The 13,641-nt window shown below is 48.0% G+C and overlaps 1 protein-coding gene across 1 annotated transcript; it reads left to right on the top strand.

Moving 5' to 3' along the window:
- The first annotated feature begins 9,499 nt into the window (after positions 1 to 9,499).
- LOC135815121 (dentin sialophosphoprotein-like) lies at positions 9,500 to 12,248 on the top strand. The gene is made up of 2 exons (XM_065328365.1): positions 9,500 to 10,466; positions 11,514 to 12,248. The coding sequence occupies exons 1-2, from the start codon at positions 9,624 to 9,626 to the stop codon at positions 11,667 to 11,669; spliced, it is 999 nt and encodes a 332-aa protein (XP_065184437.1). The 5' UTR covers positions 9,500 to 9,623; the 3' UTR covers positions 11,670 to 12,248.
- Positions 12,249 to 13,641: the final 1,393 nt, after the last annotated feature.

The raw sequence follows: 13,641 nt of genomic DNA, 5'->3' as shown, positions 1-13,641 counted from the left end.
CACCATTGCCCTGTGTGTTTGTTTGTGTGTGTGTGTGTGTGTGTGTGTGTGTGTGTCCGTACAGCAAGAGCGACAAGACACAGGCGTTGAACACACACCTCTTGATGTGTAGGTCCAGGTGCTTGTTGCCAAAGATGGACTTTTGCAAAGCGCCACACGCTCGGGAGGCATTCGCACTGCGGGAGTCAACATCGCAGGATGAACGGCCGCCGCTGTGAATTACCGAATCCAGATACTTAAATTCGGTGACACAGACAATGTCGACACCAGCCAGACTGCGGTACGCGGTCAGCAGCAGACACATAAATACCAGCAACCGAAAACGTTGTCTTTATGGCACTAACCACGAGGCCAAATTCAGACGCCGTGTTGTCAAAGGTTGTCAATGCGGCCTCGGCACCAGCTCTTGATGTAGCGAACAGTGCCGAGTCATCAGCGAACTGAGCCTACGTAGCAGTAGTGACAGGGTCGGTGCGGTGAGACTTCCTGTAGAGGTTACCAGTGTCAGAATTGTGCGAGAAGCTGAAACCAATACCAGGTACACCACTAACGCGCTGCTGCCATCTGCTTACCACGGCCCACATGAAAATGTTAAACAGCACGGGCGCCATTGAGCAACCCTGGCGTAGACCATTATGAACGCTAAAGGGATCTACAGTAGTTCCACTCATGCGTAATACAGCAGCCATTGAGGTGTGAAACGACTTGATCACCGCCAGCATGGGTGAAGGGACGCCAGCTCTAGCCAATACCTGCCAGAGACACTCACGAGGAACCGAGTCGTAAGATTTGCGCAAATCGGTGAAGACAAAGAAACCCTTGGTTTGATGTTCTGCTGTCTTCTCCAAGAGTTGGCGGATGGTAAATATCATGTCGGAGCATGATCGGCCACGGCGAAAGCCACACTGCGATTCCAGGAGGAATTCTTTGGCCAGAGACTGGAGGCGTAGCTGAACGACTCCAGTGCTAGTGCCTTGCCTACGACATCCAGCAAAGATATCCCACGCCAGTTATCGCACCTGGAGAGGTCACCTTTTTTTGGGTATTGGCGCTTACATGGCATCTACCCACTCCTGGGGGACACGACCCTCACTCCACACATCGCCAAACAGCCCATGAAGGCTGAGGAACAGCTGCTCGCCACCAAATTTCAGCATTTCCGGGAGAATACCAGAGGCTCCAGCCGATTTCCCGCTCTGGAGCTTGCCAATAGCACGACGAACTTCCTCCAGTGTCGGGGGGACTAGCGAGATCTTGGTCCACCGGCAGTTGTGGGATGGAGTCCAGCGCACTAGGTGACCACGTGCTATGGATGTTCAGCACTCCTGAGAAATGTCTCCGAAAACGGTGACCCTGCTCTTCTGGTGACGTGCATAGATTTCCGCTTTCATCCACGACTGCGGTTGTCCGAGCCGGTTTCAAACCTTCCCCTGCAGCTTGGACATCGTGGATGCACTTCCATATATATAATTGCTCCGTTAGAACGGGACTCTGTAGCAGCTAGCGCCTTGCTTTCTATCCACTTCACACGGGCTGAATCAATAGCCGAGCGTGCCTTCGACCTGGCAGATTTATGTGCTGAAGGATGGATGATCGCGGTGCTGTCCATGCTGGACCCAGTCCTTGTATGCAGCGTTAGATACAATGTAGGGGGCTGTAGGACCGGCTCGTCAAAAATAGAGAACCTGAACAAGCGTGCTCGGGACGTCTCAGCAATCGTAGTATGCCTGAGCACTGCAATATAAAAAACTTGATCAATGGCAAAATTGTCACCCACAGAAAAATCATACTTTGCGGGTCTTGCGTTGCACGCTTGGAGGTGAAGTACAGAAGGCGAGTCGATCCGAGTATGACCTTTCGGACTGGACTGGACTGAACTATTCCAAAAATAACAACGCGGGGTTACGGGTACGAGTCAACCCCTGTGACACAGATTTCTGTGCCGTGTCACCTCCCTAGTTTGAGTACGACTCCCTGATGTACATGTACAAAGGGTCATGTATTATTTTATTTATTTATTTCTGAACCTCGTAGCATGCCAAGACAGCCAATTGACTTGAGGAGAAGGTGAGACCAAACCACGGAAGAAGAGAAAAAGAGAAAAGAAAAGCACGTACACAAAAGGGGTAGGGATTAGCAAGTTACAAAGCAATGGGATGCCCAGCGAGCTATGCAGCGGAAGTGGTGTACATGTACATGTACATGTATACTTGACAAGTACATACCGTAATGTCGCGTATAAAAGCAGGTGCGTACGGCCGTATAAGCTGATGTCAGTGCTAGGTTTCTATTCAAGTCAGGCTTCTATTCAAACCACCTATCTCTATGTATGTCAATACTAAACCAGGCTTATGTGCTGACATTGTATCTTAAAAATCAGGCTTCTATACAAGACACTACGGTATACACGTACACGCCGGTATACACTGTACGTTTTCACTTTTCACTGTTAGTGTTACCAAGAGTAGATAAACAAGAGTGTGCAACTCGCGGATGGATTGGCCCACGGCGGAATTTTTTGTTGACGTAATCTTTTCGACGACGCACGCGCTGCGAGCCTTTCGGAGAGGTTTCCCTCGTGCACTTGGCGGGTCTTGCACTGCAAGCACGGCTGTCACGATGGTCATGTACTCGGCCAAAAAATATGGCGTCCAAAAATTTGAAAATTCAAAAATCTCATCATCGATCTGTCATTGATTTGCTTGAAAATACTCTTTTTCTCTTGAGGAAACCTCCACTTTCCCCTTCCAATCGACCGGGTTTCATAGTACAAACACGCTTCATGACTTCCTCTCGCGATCCTCTTTCATCTCATTCTGATATCCGTCTAGGCCGTCTTCTTCCAGGAACGATTCCTTCAGAGGTGCGTTTCCTTTGCCTTGACGACTTGCCCTTCGTCACTTCTATCAGCCCTTTTCACAGCTACCTTCTTCTCTTGTAAAAGTTTTCTCGTCTTATTTGCCAGTTTTCCTGGTGCCTGGGTGACTTCATTTACCGATTTTTTGAATTTGTTTGTCTTTCCGTGCTACTAGATCGATTTCCGTGGCCATCGATTCTACCGTATCGCGTGCTAGTAGTAGTGTGTAAAATGGATAAACACAGTGCATTGCTGTCTACCTGCTGCAGTATTGGTGGCAAAAAGTTTGCCAACATGGCTGTGTCCACGAAATACAACGTGAAGGACTATGCCAGATCATTCAAGATGTGTACGAGGTCAACATTTCTCAGGATGACCCTGCGATCCACCCTACACACATTTGTCATGTATGCAAACGTGTGCTGGATCGTTGTCTGAGAGAAGGTTGCCTTGACTCATTTGTAGGGGATGGATGTGGAGCGATCAAAGTGTGGAAGCCACATCACCGCACATACTGCGACATATGCCACACTGCACCAAACAAGGGTGGACGTCCACTAAAAAAGCAGAAGCAACTTGCTTCAAAGCTTTCTGCTGTACACAAAAAAGAAAAGAAATGGATCACACAACAGTCCCACAACATTCATCCACAACAGCAATACCCCTATCACACTCTCCTGGACCCCAGACAGCACAAAGTACTAGTGAAATGGATGTAGATGAAGCAAATGTTTTCACGCACGCAACACCGACATACAGCGCACAGAAGAAACTGGACAAGACTAGGTTCGTTCATTGCGCAGCAGGTTCCACAATACACAGCAAGGGAAGTGCCAATGAATAAGAAAGACGGCAGCATAGTGATGGCATGCATGGTGTACATGCCAAATCTCATTGACATCGTGATGATCTGATGATCTGGACTTGTACGACACATATGGGTGGCTGACCTGGCACGGAAATGTCATTCCGGAGTCCGAGATTCGGCTAAAACTTGGCGGTGACCGCCTCTGGAGCAAATCTTTCGCAAGCCAAGCACCACAACAATGCCATCCGCCCAGTTATCTTGCCAATTCCCGTCAGCAACGTTGTTATTCCGTCTTTTCATCTGGATCTCGGCATTTTCGCATGGCTGTATGACATCTACCTAGCTGAAGTCAAACAACTGGATGTGAAACTGGCAGCAGCAACTCTCTAGCCGTGTGCAGATGATCAGCTCCAGTTTCAAGAGCTAACAGTTCTCAGCGACAAAGTTCGGTCCGCCAGGCAAGCTATGGAAGATGCCCAGGCGAAGAGCGATGAACTACAGCAGCAGCTCCAATATGCAGTGCTCTTGCAGCAACACGCACCGACCAGCTTTCCCAACGTCAACATGGACACTGTAGCTGCAGCAATACAGCAACTGTGGAAAGACGCCAGCGACGCCTTCACTGCTGCAAGTGCTGAGCACAGCAAACTCGTACATGACTTAGACGAGATGAGAAAGAACAAGAAAGTCACAGGACCATGCGCGTCAAGTCTCGAGTCTGTGCTCCAAGCACACAATGTTGATCGGCAAGCCTACCATGGCGGTGCCTTCGTGGGCAACCATGTACATCGCACACTGCAGCCTGCCGTACTAAGAGCACTGATGTCTGCTCCAGTTGAGGCGGTTTCCACTCGTTGCCAGCAGCTCGTTGCTGATGCAGAAATCTTGCAGCAGCGGTACCATGGATTGTTTTCGGGATATGCCGACTGCAGCCACCGTTTCAGCCATTGCAACAGCATGTCAGAGGCCGACATCTCAAAGCTGGCTGACTGCATCCAGCTGTTTCTTCAGAAATGCAGAGAATCCATTATCACCCGGCAGCTCGGCAACATAACTCCGAAACTACATCTCTTGGAGGAGCGCACAGTCCCGTTCACCAGGAAATTTGGAGTCGGTCAGGGTCGACTCGCCGAGCAGGGCAGCGAGTCAATTCATGCCAGATTCAACAGGCTGAGCTTCGATTATAACGCTATTCCTGGGACTCTGCAGCGCCTCACAGCAATGTGCCAGCAACATCTCGTCGGGACATTGCCACAACATGACGCTGTTCGTCCCGCCACGGCATCAAGAAAACGCAAGGCGTCCGAGCTCGAGCAGTGATCCTCAGGCCCTGGACGCAGCAGCTTGGCCATTTCAGCCCTGATCCAGGTAAGAAAAATAACAACGGTACTGCTGACTCCTAGTTGAGCTCTGTAGTGACAACAGGAAGAGATGTCGTCCAGCAAAAACCTGCTGTCTACCTTCTCCTTCCTTTTCTTTCCTTGTTTGTTGTTGTCGAAGCTGAACAATTTTTGTTGTGCGACTTCGAAAGTTTGAATCCTTGTCCCGATCGCGGTGTTTGTTACCTTGACAAAGCACAGTTTTCGCGTGAATCCCACAGGATCTTGAAATCTTTTTCAGTTTTCAGAATATTTTTGAATTTCACCGTAAACCTGGGCGAAGGCCGCCATATTGTTAAGTGGTGGCCGCGAAACAGCCGTGCAAGGTCGGTGCCCAGCACGTGCTCTCACACTGCTCTGCGGCAAAGTCCGCGTTTCTCTGAAAAAAGGTGACGTCAACAAAAAATTCCGCCGTGGGCGGGGGTATCTGCAGATTGTGCAGAAGAGATCCGGAGTTGCACACTCTTGTTTATCTACTCTTGGTGTTACGTGTGTTAGTGTAGTGCACACTAGGGAGGTTCTGCTCTACGTTTTGGGAACGCGACGCAAAGAATCACGCGAACTTTCTTCGCGTTCCCGTAACGTAAAGAAATGCTGTTCTGCTCTACGTTTCACCTAGAGAAGTCACGTGGAATGTGTACTGGGAATTTCCCCTTCCATATTTGGCAGTTTTCTGCATGCAGTTGATCGATATGCGATACCCAGCAAATCCGTACGCATTTTCTCTGCGTGTGCCACAACGTAGAGAACCCCATCTCCGCGTAGAAATCTGGAGCCAAAACACGCGAAGCCGTAGACTCTAACCCAGACACCTGCTCTCTACGTGATTTCTCTACGTTTCACGTATAGCAGAACCTCCCTACTGTTTCAACCTAGTAGCCCATCGGCCCGCATGTCTGGGATGGGAACGACAGACACGGAATACTCAGCTTATCACGCGGCGCAAACTAACTTTAGTGCACTTCATTCCGACACGTAGCATGCACCACCACACATAGTAGTAGTAGTAGTATTTATTATTTGACAAGGGGAGTCCCAACAGGCATGGCCTTGTTACAGGGAACCCTAGGTGAATCTTTGTGAGGTGAGCAAAAGAACATACAATGTACACCTTTATACTTTGAAGTACGACGTATTGTACACACATGTATAAATGAACATTCACATCGATAATAAAATAATAAAATTGGATAAAAAGAAGGAAACAAAAATACTTTGGTGGACAGTTAGTCATACAAGTAATCCTATCATTTAAATGATAGCCTTTGATAGGATTATGACTAACTGCATGTCCACCAAAGTAGCCTCATCACATGCACTACAACAGTATACTGTCTGACCGTGATGATCGGCCCGGGCTGCTGGGCATTTGGTGAACCCTTTCTGACGTGTGCCGGGAAGAGACCGTGGCTGAGGGTTTAAAAATAATGGATATGTTCGTGAAACTCAGAGTTACGAAACCGCAACTGCTCGTTCTTCTGTTTGTGTATTCCGCTCTTGGCCTTGGGCAAATTGAGCCCTCTACGGACAGTGGATGAACCGCATTATGGTAAATGGATATGCCCCCATGAACTTCAAGTATTCAGAGAATACAAAAAACTGTTTGGTGAAAACACCAACATGTATTAGTACCGAAACACAGAGTAAACAATCCCTATAGTAAGAAAGTTTGTCATACATGTACATGTACCTTCGCCTCAGGAACGGGTGTGCAGCGATACGATTTTCTCATCAGCGGCACAAGACAACAAAGCATGTTACAGAACGTGTAGATTTACATGTTCATGGTGGTACTGGGTATTGTTACTTTGATGTGTGAAGCACACGCGCGTATTACAATCATACTAAAAGTGTGGACATTTTTGCATTTCGTGACACTGTCAGACCGTCGTCCCCATCGAGAAGAATGCCTAAGCCGATGACGTCCGATGGCCAACGTCTCATGAACGTGGCTCGGAGCCGGTGATAACGCGCGGTGTTTTGTTGGCGATGGGTATACAGAGTGGTCAACCTCTTGCAATGAGGAAAATCGAACAAACGACTCTTCCTGGTGTAAAGCAAGCACTCCGTGTGCTTACCAGATATAGGCAAAGGTATTGGTGCTGTTGTCGGAGCCGCTCATACTGGTAATGACAAGGATAATGCGACGATATTAGTACAGTTTCCAGCAACAGCACGGTTTGCGCTGCAACAATGTGACGTGCAATATTGACACTTCGACTCGTTCATTTAGTGGGTACTGTCTGTATACGTGTTCCAACAACTGCTACCATCATGACTGTATACAGCCTACAGCACCTGGATTGCAGTGCAAGGTGTCTCCCCCCCCCCTGATCCAGGTGTGCACTGCTATTCTAACAGAGAATCAGACGCACGAAGTGCAAAGCATACAACGAGATCACACCTTGTGCACTCCCAGGCAAATTCATTATACATGTACATGTACATGTACATGCATAGGGATAGTAAGTGACCTGTTAAAGTTAGTTGTGGTTGGTGTACCACCACCATGTACCACTCGTTGCTACAAGTACAACATCGACTACAATTATTACAATGTACTTCAAGTCAAAGACCACGGACGGTGCCCACGAGATCATCACCCATCGTGTGACTGTGAATATCTGATTCGCTGCTACTAGCATTACACACTCTACCATTGTTTAGATGCGTCAATGACACAAAGTCGAAGACCCCGGTAACGACCGGCCCTGCAATGCCTCTCTCCTATGGGCTACGTGATACCAAGAGTTCATAATCCCCCTTGGTGATACCGGTACCGACGACTGTCGGATAACATGTGAAAGGCAATGCAGTAGTCTGTACTGCATTGGCTATCCAGTGACAAAGCAACAGGATTGAAGCGCTCAGTTGGCCAGTAACGGCACGATGCTGCGGCCTAGCGAACCTGAGACTACAACTCACAAACATTCCCTTGGGGGCGAAAATCGCGTGTACAAACTAGTCTAAGCTGAAGCATTGCGGTGCGGAACTTGTTACTTGAATTATTCATAGCACAAACGGAGGTGAAACACGCAACGGTCGGCGATATCCACTCGTCCTTGGTGCCCCTTCAACACGACAGCTTTCACAGACTCGGTGCCTCCTTCCAGTGGCCTACTAACGTTAGTATCACCCACACTGTGACCGTCTTCGGCCGCAGGCAGATTTTGTTGTCACAGCTTGATGATTGCCACCATGAGTTCACAATACTACCCATGCATGGCGCAAAAAAGACTGGATCATGGAATGTTAACTGCATCCAGGGACATGCAATAGTACATCACCCCAGGGGGCTACTACTAGTACTCAATCTTCGGGCAGAACTGTTTCGTCCGGGGGGGGGGGGGTTATGTACTCTTGGTATAGTACATAACCCCAGGGGGTTACTAGTATTCAATCTTCGGGCAGAACTGTTTCGTCCGGGGGGAGGGGGGGGGGGTATGTACTCTTGGTATTGTACAAAGTCGCATCGATCTGAGAAGCTGAAAAACGCATTAGAAAAATAGGCAGACAATGATGCACCTACACGGCGGTGGATTCGTACTCCTATAATCGGCTGCTAAAGAAGACGACGTGAATCGCTGGTGGCCGCACAGTCACATAACCCACACGAGTTGTTTTGCTCCGAGAACCTTGATTTGGATAGCCGTTGGTAAGCTCCTGTGCACGTGTGTACTTTTCACGCGGGCGATCGGGCGCCTTCATTGAGATCAGGCAGAAGTGCTCCGCGCCGCTATAATGTCTAACATAATTCAAGCAGACCGGTGCCAGCCGTGCACAATAGTGCTGAGCAATAAGACAGCTTGACAGGCATATTGGCGTTATTGCAACGCGAGCCACGCTTGAATCTAATACCCATACTCCTCACTAGCAATGCCTGGTGCTTGCGAAGATTACATAGACGTTCAGCAAACTCAATGAACATCTGTTTCTGCCACGCGCGGCTATCGTAGATTGCACGCGTCGCGTTTGTCAGTCTATGTACAATGACCAGGTAGCACTACCATGTCTTGTCGATACGTACTTCACACCCCTATTCAGGCTATTGTTGGCCGTGTACCGGGGCGATACTGTAGGTACACCTCTGTGTCAGGAATGTTTGTATGTGTGCGTGTGTGTGTGTGCGCGCGCGCGTGTGTGCATGGTGCGTGTGTGAATGTGTGTGTGTGTGTGGGGGGGGGGGGTTGGAGCGCTCGCGATGTGTGTGTGCAGAACCAGATTGAGTGCTGCTGTAGCCTGTAGTGGTGGCTTCCTGTTTTTGCAGCACACGTGAAGTGCACTACTCCCATGCAAACACAACAGTGGCATCAGATAGGAATGATAATGACTTGCCTTGTGTGAACACAAGCACAATCATGGAGAAGTTCACAACTTTTGATAAACCAACACACCGGGATCGCTCTCAGCAGCAGGGACTCTCTGGGCAATAAAAGGGGATGGATTTCGTCAGGACAGTTACAAATTCATCAGAGCACAGAGTCTTCCACTGAGTTACTCATCTCGTAGCTAGAGCGGTAGCATCCTTGCAACTTCTGAGTATTTAGTTGCAGTGTTTTATAAAGCAAAGAAGGGCAAGATGAAGACTTTGTGGTTGTTAGCACTGGCAGCGTGTGTCATTGCTGTCGTCCAGGCGGCCACACTGAGAAATTTCCTGAAAGATAAGCAAGACCTCCATCTCTTTGCCAGAGGTAGTAGCGACGATGGAAGTAGCATGGACAGCAGCGAAGATAGTGGCGATAGCAGCGACAGCAGCGATAGCAGCGATGCTGGGAATGCCATGGCTACAGGGACAGGCGGAAGTGAGGATGGTGGAAGCGATAGTGAGGACTCTAGCGAAGGCGACGCAGCAGGAAACACGGGAGCTCGCAACAACCAGGGTCCTAGCAGCATGCCTGCCTCCCTAGCTCCGGGTGCTACTGCACAGCCCACAGCGGACACAACTGCTGGGCCGAGCACGAACTGCATCCTAGCCCAAGAATGCACAGAGGTGGATCTGCTTCAAGATGCAGCAGGTGGTGCTGGGCTTAGTCCGTCAGCTCTCTACTCCGCCGCGTTCAGCGTTTTCAACGACAACTCATTCACACGCTCCGTGCAGACTCTCATAAGCGAATTCAATGATCGCAGTACTATTCAATGTGCACGTGACTTCACTGAGTTCAATGACACAGCGCTTCAGGTGACGCAGACGGACGGTTCTGGCCTGTTCGACTATTTCTTCCCAGAGGCGCAGACCCCCGGACAGCCACGGACGCTGGAGAATTCGCAAGTTGATGTCACGCTTCCTAACCTGGGAACCTTTGGCGACCTGCGGCTGCGGTATTTCTTCGACGCGAGCGGCGATGTAGAGACGGTACAGCGATTTATTCGTCCTCCGAATCAGGCTACTGATATGTTCTTCCCATTTCCTTTGAGACAGACGGTGAGTTTCTTTGATTATTTGAAAAATTTATTGGAGAGTATACCTACGAAAAGAGGGCTAGGAACAAAACAAAAGTACATCCATGCGTGTATATGCACTACATGATGTGTGCTGGTGAGCTGCGGTGTATACCCCGACCAAAGCCAGGTCTGGGGAATTGGAGATCAACGAACACAGCAAGCACCAGGGGGAGGGGGGGGGGGATCACACTGTGATGGGCGATGTGTTTGTTTTCCATTCCCTTTTCAATAGATGATGGATTCACCATAGTTGGCTTATCAGTTTCTGAAGCATATTCCGTAATTGAAGTTCGTCTTTTTGTGAGAGCTTGGATTATCCACGGACAATCATGCCCAATGATATTATTATGTTGACGATGGAGAGAGAGAGAGAGAGAGAGAGATAGAGAAAGAGAAAGAGAGATAGAGAACGAGAGTGAGAGAGAGAGAGAGAAAGAGAGAGAGAGAAAAGATGAAGGACAGGATAACCTGGATAAGCGGAGGGAAGAAAACTGCGTCGGGATTATTATTATTATTATTATTATTATTATTATTATTATTATTATTATTTATTCTTCTTTTACTAGGGAATTCCCAACAGGCGTCAGCGCCTTTTTACAGGGAACCCTAGGGATAAGGATCAGAATACTTCAATAGCATTAACCATGAAAGTAGACCCTCAATAGAAGCTTGAATTGGGATGTGCTAAGGCAAGTTATTGTCCGCAAATAGACTAAAAAGTACTCATCAGTTTGTGCGTGCGAAAAGGAAAAGACTGAAGGAAACCGACTGTCACCATTGTAAGACTTAACACGCACCAAAGTTATGACCAAGATAAGGTAAAGAATATTATCGAAATTGCAGTCGCATACAATTATCAGGATTTTTGGGGCTCCAAAGGGTTAAACCATGCAGGGATATCTGCCAAGAAGAGTAAAACATACCTGGTAGTCATTGTTGTTGCTGTACAGCAATTTACATCATGGTCCTATTGTACAAACACTGACATAGGTATTGCTGTGCCTCTCAACTGTACTGTTTGCTACAGGTGTGCAGAGATATTCCTGGTCAATGTGCCACGAGTCAAGTGCCGCCAACGGTGCCTCCAAACGTTCTCATCCCCGACCCATTGCCCGAGCCCAGCCAGACTGAAGTAGCAACGTTGGTCGGCATACAGTCATCCGCCGCACAGTGCGCAGTGTAAGCCTATCCCAGTATCCGACTCAACCCGCCGCTCTCCATTTACCTACCAATCGCAGCGTGCCGCATATGCACCATACTACACTAACTATGATCCGCCTGACCTTGGAAAGGAAACTGAGTTCACTGCCAGCACCATGATGGCTAGATGGGCAATTCCATCCCTGACTGAGTAATAATATTTCTACCCCACACTACCTGTTTAATGACATCACCACTACACTAATGACTAGATTCTCTCAGCATCACGTCCTTCTTTTTCATAATATTAATTATTATAGTTTAGTACTTTGTTAGCGCTAGCTCCCATGATCTCCCCCCTCCCCACACCCCCGTTTTTTTGCCGGACTCAGCAACATAAATTGGCGAAGTTGATCATAGGTTACATCATACATCATTTCTTTGCTAATTTTTCTGATCAGTCACCAGAATCTTGATTTTGTATTTACCCCAAACATCCATTGACATTGCGGACTATCACTATCACAGGTATACATTCAAGTGTATAATCTAAACCGTTAACTTACAAGTAACTAGAATGTAGAGAAGATTGCAGACATTCGCCGACGCAGGCATACGATTACGCCATTGCCTTGTGTGTGTGTGTTTGTGTGTGTGGGGGGGGGGGGGGCGTCATGCGATGATGCTTTGCTTGTTTCATCTTCATGGGGCGATGCTCCAGCATTGCACTAGCGTCCATGCCGCGCAACCCTGAGACTAAGTTAACACACGAGTGCTACAAAATACTGGTGATGATACCTCATGAGATACTTGTAAGTATTAGTACAGCGATCAGACAAAAAAAATGAGCAATTCAATACCAAATAAAGAGAAAGGAGGATTGTCTCCGCGCCGCCTATTCGTAAAGAGAAAGGAATGTAAAATAGAAGAAAAACACATGGGAACGAGTGATGAATCAACTATGACTGTAACAAGATAATAAAGTCAGAAAGACTTTAAAAGTGATAACAGGGCACAACACTGACAAGCTAGTGAGACTTTCTGATTCAACGACCTGAGACCTAGCTTAAACACATCTCCAGTGCGCAAGCCAACAGCCTTCCAACTTACTTGGAAGGTTCACGGTCAGGTAGGATCGACGAGGGGAAGGTAACATTCAGCATTCTTCGTTGCCGTGGGACTTAAGCTTGTGCATGTTTTCGCTGCGCTTATCTGAGTCACCTTCCCCGCTTCGGACGGTCCTACCTAATAACAATCTTTTTCTTATCTTTATTTCAGGATTACCAAAAGGCTAACGCCTATCTGGGGGATCTCCTATTTGTGTATGTACTAGTAACATAGTTAAGGATGCGAGGGAAAGTGCGCAAAGTGAGCGTGAAATGTTGGTTTTAAAAAGGAATAATAAGAAACACAAGGAAAGAAAGTGAGACAGAAAAGAAAAGAACAAGCATGTAAATCAATGATTGCACATCAAAGGTGTACCAGTGCAGTCGAACTGATACTTAGCAATGTCCTAACCGTGAACCTTCCAAGTTAGAAGGCTGTTCCAAGTTAGGCTTTGCGTGTCCGATGGAGTAGGTCGAAGGGTATATCATACACTATAACATGGTTGGTGTTGACGTTGTGGTGCAAGATGTGGTTGTTGCAGGTGTGGTGGGGAGGTTTGGTGGTGGATGTTTTTTTATTTTTTATTTTTTTACTGAATACCGCAGTACCATCAGATGCTGCACAGCGGGGGCGGTGGCATATTGGATGGAAGTGGGGGCGGGGCAAAAGTAACTCCTCCGACCAAAGGTCTCGGAATCATCGTTACTCCTGTGCGCCGATACGTCCTTAGGAGAAAATAAACATGTGCATCCAAGAGGGAAGCACCATGTCCCAAGTTAGTTGCCACACTGGAGTATGAGCCCGCCTCTGGGCACCGTAAGTACAGATCGCTCGACTCTTCTTGGACGCGCGATTCTACTGTACTGAGTGAAGAGGACACACACCTTGATCGGGTGAGCTGCGTTGTG

Source organism: Sycon ciliatum, chromosome 1 (genome assembly GCF_964019385.1).
Source record: "Sycon ciliatum chromosome 1, ocSycCili1.1, whole genome shotgun sequence".
NCBI lineage: Eukaryota > Metazoa > Porifera > Calcarea > Leucosolenida > Sycettidae > Sycon > Sycon ciliatum.
Note: the sequence above shows the minus strand (reverse complement) of the source record. Positions and strands in the feature narration are given on the sequence as shown.